The sequence below is a fragment of the Otolemur garnettii genome, unplaced genomic scaffold (assembly GCF_000181295.1).
Source record: "Otolemur garnettii isolate 467f Iridium unplaced genomic scaffold, OtoGar3 scaffold00089, whole genome shotgun sequence".
Taxonomy (NCBI): domain Eukaryota; kingdom Metazoa; phylum Chordata; class Mammalia; order Primates; family Galagidae; genus Otolemur; species Otolemur garnettii.
Genome location: NW_003852484.1, coordinates 145,985 through 151,946, shown reverse-complemented (window position 1 = coordinate 151,946; position 5,962 = coordinate 145,985). Strand labels below are relative to the sequence as shown.

Sequence of the window (5,962 nt, the reverse complement as noted above, 5' to 3'; positions counted from 1 at the left end):
CGCTTGAGCCCAGGAGTTGGAGGTTACTGTGAGCTGTGATGCCACAGCACTCTACCCAGGGGGACAGCTTGAGGCTCTGTCTCCAAAAAAAAATAGGTCTTGCTCTGTCACTCAGCCTAGAAAGGAGTGGCATCATCACAGCTCGCTGCAACCTCAAATTCCTCGGCTCAGGCAATCCTCCTGCATCAGCCTCTTTTTTTTTTTTTTGAAACAGAGCCTTAAGCTGTCACCCTAGGTAGAGTGCCATGGCATCACAGCTCAAAGGAACCTCCAACTCCTGGGCTTAAGCGATTCTCTTGCCTCTGCCTCTGCCTCCCAAGTAGCTTAGACTATACCCAACACAATACCCGGCTATTTTTTGGTTGCAGCCATCATTGTTGCTCAGGGGTCTGGGCTGGATTCAAACCCACCACTCAGGTGTATGTGGGTGGTGCCCTAGCCGGTTGAGCCACAGGTGCCGAGCCCTGCCGCAGCCTCTTGAGGAGCAGGATCAGGACACCTAGCTAATTTTTCTACTTTTTATAGAGGAGATCTCATTATGTTGCTCAGGCTGGTCTCAAACTCCTAAGCTCAAGCAATCTTCCTGTCTCTGCTTCCCAAAGCACTAGGATTATAGGCCTGAGGCACTATGCCAAGCCCTATCCATATTTTTAATTCGAAGTCTTCCATATTTTTAATTCTAAGCCATCTCATGTACCAAACTTCTTAAACATATCACATTCTTCCCCATGCTCGTGGTGCTATTGTCATTAAAACTAAATTCTTCTGGGTGGTGCCTGTGGCTCAGTGGGTAGGGCACCAGCTCCATACACTGAGGGTGGTGAGTTTGAACCCAGGCTTGGCTAAACTGCAACAAAAAACAGCTAGGTGCTGTGGCAGGCACCTTTAGTCCCAGCTACTCGGGAGGCTAAAGCAAGAGGATCACCTAGCCCTAGAGTGGGAGGTTGCTGTGAGCTGTGATGCCATAGTACTCTACCGAAGGCAAAAAAGTGAGACTCTGTCTCAAAAAAAAAAAAAAAAGATTAAATTCTTCTGCATAATTTTTATTTATTTTTTTGAGGCAGTCTCACTGTCTCCCTAGGTAGAGTGCTGTAGTGTCATCATAGCTCACAGCAACCTCAAACTCAAGCAATCCTCTTGCCTCAGCCTCCCAAGTAGCTGGGAATACAGGTGTGTGCCACCATGCCTTCCTAGTTTTTCTCTTTTTAGTAGAGATGAGGTCTCACTCTTGCTCAGGTTGGTTTTGAACTTCTGAGCTCAAGCAATTTACCGGCCTCAGCTTCCCAGAGTGCTAGAATAACAAGCACAAGCCATTGCACCCGGCCTGCATAATTTTTATGTTCTTTGGGGGCACAATTTACACAGTATTACACAAAGCAGTGCTCCACAGAGTATCACTGCACAGAGTGCAACATGAATAGTCCCATTTGGAATTGTAAAATCCAACAACCCTGTGATCATTTTCCACAAGTCAAATGCTCTGTAAAATTCATTTTAGCATAACATAATCTTATGAGATATTATTAGCCCTAACTGACAGATGAGGAAATTGAAACTGGGAGTGATTAACTGGCTGATTGGCTGACATGTCAGTGAAGGGCATATGCTAGGTTCCAAACTACCAGTTTCTCATCAATAAATGCACATGCCTCAATATCCCTGCTCATGCTACTCCTCTATCTTTAGACTCCATTACTCCTCCTCCTCTTCTCTTCAAATCCTGTCTCTTTTCAAAGCCTAATTCCAATCCTGCTTTCTCTCCAAAACATTTCTCATCAACTTGACTCAGTCTCCCTTTTTTCTCTGAATGTCTCTATTTCTTTTCTTTTTTTTTTTTTTTTTTTTGAGACAGGAGCCTCAAGCTGTCCCCCTGGGTAGAGTGCCACGGCATCACAGCTCACAGCAACCTCCAACTCCTGGGCTCAAGCAAGTCTCCTGCCTCAGCCTCCCAAGTAGCTGGGACCATAGGCTGGGACGACCGGCTATTTTTTGGTTGCAGCCGTCATTGTTGTTTGGCGGGCCGGGCTGGATTCAAACCTGCCACCTTGGGTGTATATGGCTGGAGCCTTAGCCAATTGAGCCACAGGCGCCGAGCCAAATGTCTTTATTTCATTAGCTTACTCTTTATCAATTCAGACAAAATATATTGCTTTATATTATTATCTTACTATTTCAGTACATACGTTATGACTCCAAACAAATTATAAGTCTCTTCAGTGAAAAAACTGTCCTCTATTTATTGCTTCTCTTCTAATTCCTAACATGGGCTTATTGTATACTAGATAACTTAATAAACACTTGACTCTAAAAATAAGCTAGGCAAAAAGCTACAGCAAAAAAAGAATTTCATACATTATTCCCTGCCAACCCTGCCTCCAACTGCCCCATAAAGCCAGTGCCTTTGCCAGCTTATAAGAAGTATATCATATATTTCTTTTAAGGAATAATTTACTAGTATACAAATAACCATAAACTGTCTATTACTCCTGACTCAGCAATGCTGCTTCAGAATAAAATCTAAAGAAATAATTCAAAGGAAAAGAAGAAAATAACAATAAGATAATAAAGTGCTATTATAATAACAAAAAAACCCCTAGATATTCAACAAAAGGGACATAAACTATTAATAGCCTATTTTAACCTTTAAAACATTAATTACATAGGCAAGAACATAGAAAAATGCTTATTAGAGTATCAAGTAAAATAGCTTAAAATAAAACTACTTATGTAATTATAACCATAAAAACAACAGACATTAACAAAAGGAAAAAATGGTATGCCCTGTTACAGCAGCAGATCTATAATACTCTTTAGCATCTCAGAAATTTGGAATGAATAATGGTTTATAAAAATACTAAACCCTGAGGTTATGTGCTATTTTAAATAGAGTAATACTTAAAATAACTGGTTTGATAAAGTCCTTACCATCAAAAAGTCTTACTAGAAAGCTTTTAAGCTTATAAACTTAATAGTAAACAATGTTAAATTAAGATAACAGGGTATGAAATGTAAGAGATAAACATTATGCAAATAATCTTATTAGGTAAGTTATTTTCTAGAACCAGAAAAACATGGAAATGTCAGTTTTTAAAATAAATTTTTATCAAGCAAAAGAAAACCAAAACTAAAAAGGTCACATAATTGAATCCAAATAATACCATGTGTAGAAGAGACATCTTCCCAAACAAATGAAGTTTAAAGTAGAACAACAAAGCTTAGAATCTGCCAGACTGTTGCTCTGGTGTTAACTTGCATGCCCTGACAGCGAAAAGAGAACTGACTCTTTTCAGTGATTCCTAATTTTTTACATCAAAACCATACTTTCATATTACCTTACCCTTGCTAATAGTCCAGATTCTGCAACAGATTGCTCTTCTGGGACTGCCACTGGCTTACTCTGCTCAGTTGCAAAGGGCTGGTCAGCTCCATTTTTATAGTGATTTGATAAAGGTATCTTTGGTTCTAACCACTCGATTGTCGTTCCTGATGAAGTAAGAGAAAACTTTCGCTGAAACTGGCTCATAATCTGGTAAATTCAGCAGATGTAGATTTTATGTGACAATTTAGTTTTGAGCCTACAAGACTAAAAGCAATTCAACCTATTAAGAGACCCTGTAAGACAGCCACTTGTATCTCATTAGCATAAGCACCATGATTGGATATTTATAAGAGAGCAACTTACTACTTGAAATCAGATACTATTTAAAAGAAATCAACCCTTATTAGGACCGAACTCACTTCTTGGGCAAGTCTGTGAATCATGAAGTATATTCCCAGTCTTAGTTTATCTGCTGTCATCTCTGTATGAATCCTGTCCCTCTAGTGATCAAAAAGTATGCGATTAGGCTTTAGAGGGTCACAACTACAGGAGGATTATGGGACTGTAAAAACATAGCATTTGCTTTAATTTGGCATTGAAGCTTATTCTCAGCAGCAATTTTCTAACCAATCAAAATAATCCCCTAGATCTATCGAGAACTGGAAATACATGTCCTTCTTTTTCGCAATCATAAAGAAGCCACATATAACTTTTAAATTGAAAGACTCTTCTACTGAATAAATAATAACTGACCTAGTGAAGACAGTGGTCACATGTGGAGACCTGTCATCTTCTCAGTTAATGATTCAAATGTCTCCTGTTACCCTCAACTAGTTTAACAAAGTGGATTCTATGCCTAATCAATAATGGAAAATGTTCCATTTGATTTCAGAGGCTGATCTAGGTTTCACAGAAGCTTGGTTATAAAGTGCTATAATAAAGGATGCTCAGACTACTACAGCAGAAGTTTAAAAGAATAATGATTACTCAGTTGGTAACAAAATCCCATACGTGAGTATAGGAATTAAATAAAAAGCATCTGCCAGGCTACCAGAGCACTTTCCCTTCCTCAGTCTTCCTTGATATGGGGAAATTCATGATTGGGAGAATGCCCTGAGTAAGTTCATGGGGCCTGTTTTAAAATTCCTAGAAATGAAAACCACATAAAAATATTTACTTTTGCTATCAATATCCAGATTTTGGCCAGGCAAGGTGGCTCATGCCTTTAATCCTAGCACTCTGGGAAGCCACAGCAGGAGGTCTGCTTGAGGCCAGGAGTTTAGAGGTTGCAGTGAGCCATGGTGACACCACTGCAAAAAAAAATCCAGATTTCCTTACTTCCAAAAATAAAATGCACACAAACACTAAACTTAAGAGATCTGTTTTAAGTGATTTCTCATTTGACTGAAAATTATAACAAAACTCTTTTTAAACCAATGATGAGTCTCAGGTCCCCTCTATAGTAGTGATCTCTAATAAGCCTTTGGATAACAGATATTAAGACCTTATCAAAGACTAATTTGAATTTAGATTTCTTTGGTAATTCATTTTTGGTTTCCATGGTTATATTTTCATTCTCAAGTGACTTAATAAATTTCTACAGACATAATCTGGGAAACATGGCAATTTGCAAAGAGAAATACCAATGACAGTCAAACACTTCCTACAAATAACTGACAAATTTGTGTTCCAAAAAACAGTGATGAGAACAACTTTCTTTAACACTTTCATAAAGTTAACAATATGTTTTAACCTTTGTAATTAAAAATGCAAATTTATACTATGTACACTTCCTTAATGATGAAGCGTTTAGAAATGAAATGATAGATTGGCCCTATGACTCACACCTATAATCCTAGTACTCTGGGAGGCCAAGACAGTGGGCTGACTTGAGGTCAGGAGTTCAAGACCAGTCTGAGCTACTAAAAACAGAAAAATTATCTGGGCATTGTAACAGGTACCTGTAGTCCCAGCTGAGGTAAGAAAATCACTTAAGCCCAAAAGTTTGAGTTGCTGTTAGCTATGATGCCACAGCACTCTATCCAGGGCCTAAGAGTACGACTGTGTCTCAAAAAAAAAAAAGAAGAATAAGAAGATTGTGTATTAATTTAAATCATACAAATAAAATTCTTAAGTTTTTTTAAAGTTATATAATAATTAATCAAGTATTTATTTAGTACCTGGCACTGTCCCACTTGATGTACTTTAAAAAAATTAAGTAATGAGGATGATGCCTGTGGCTCAAAGGAGTAGGGCACTGGCTCCATATACTAGAGGTGGTGGGTACAAACCCAGCCCCGGCCAAAAACCACAAAAAAAAAAAAAAATTTGTAGTAATGGCCAAGTGAGACAGCTCACACCTATAATCCTAGAACTCTGGGAGGCCAAGGAGGGTGGATTGCTTGAACTCAGGGGTTCAAGATCAGCCTGAGCAAGAGCAAGATCCCATCTCTACTAAAAACAAAAAAACTAGACTCAGCACCTGTGGCTCAAGTGGCTAAGGCACCAGCCACATACACCTAAGGTGGCAGGTCTGAATCCAGCCCAGGCCCACCAAACAACAATTTGGCTGTAACCAAAAAACAGCCGAGTGTTGTGGCAGGTGCCTGTGGTCCCAGCTACTTGGGAGGCTGAGGCGGGAGA

The 5,962-nt window shown here is 39.1% G+C and overlaps 1 protein-coding gene across 1 annotated transcript in view; it reads right to left on the bottom strand.

Moving 5' to 3' along the window:
• Positions 1–5,962, bottom strand: part of OSBPL11 (oxysterol binding protein like 11) — a 104,656-nt gene that overhangs the window by 50,207 nt on the left and 48,487 nt on the right. Inside the window, exon 6 of the mRNA XM_003795101.3 lies at positions 3,338–3,483. Coding sequence (XP_003795149.1) covers positions 3,338–3,483 — 146 coding nt within the window. The remainder of the gene's footprint in view (positions 1–3,337; positions 3,484–5,962) is intronic.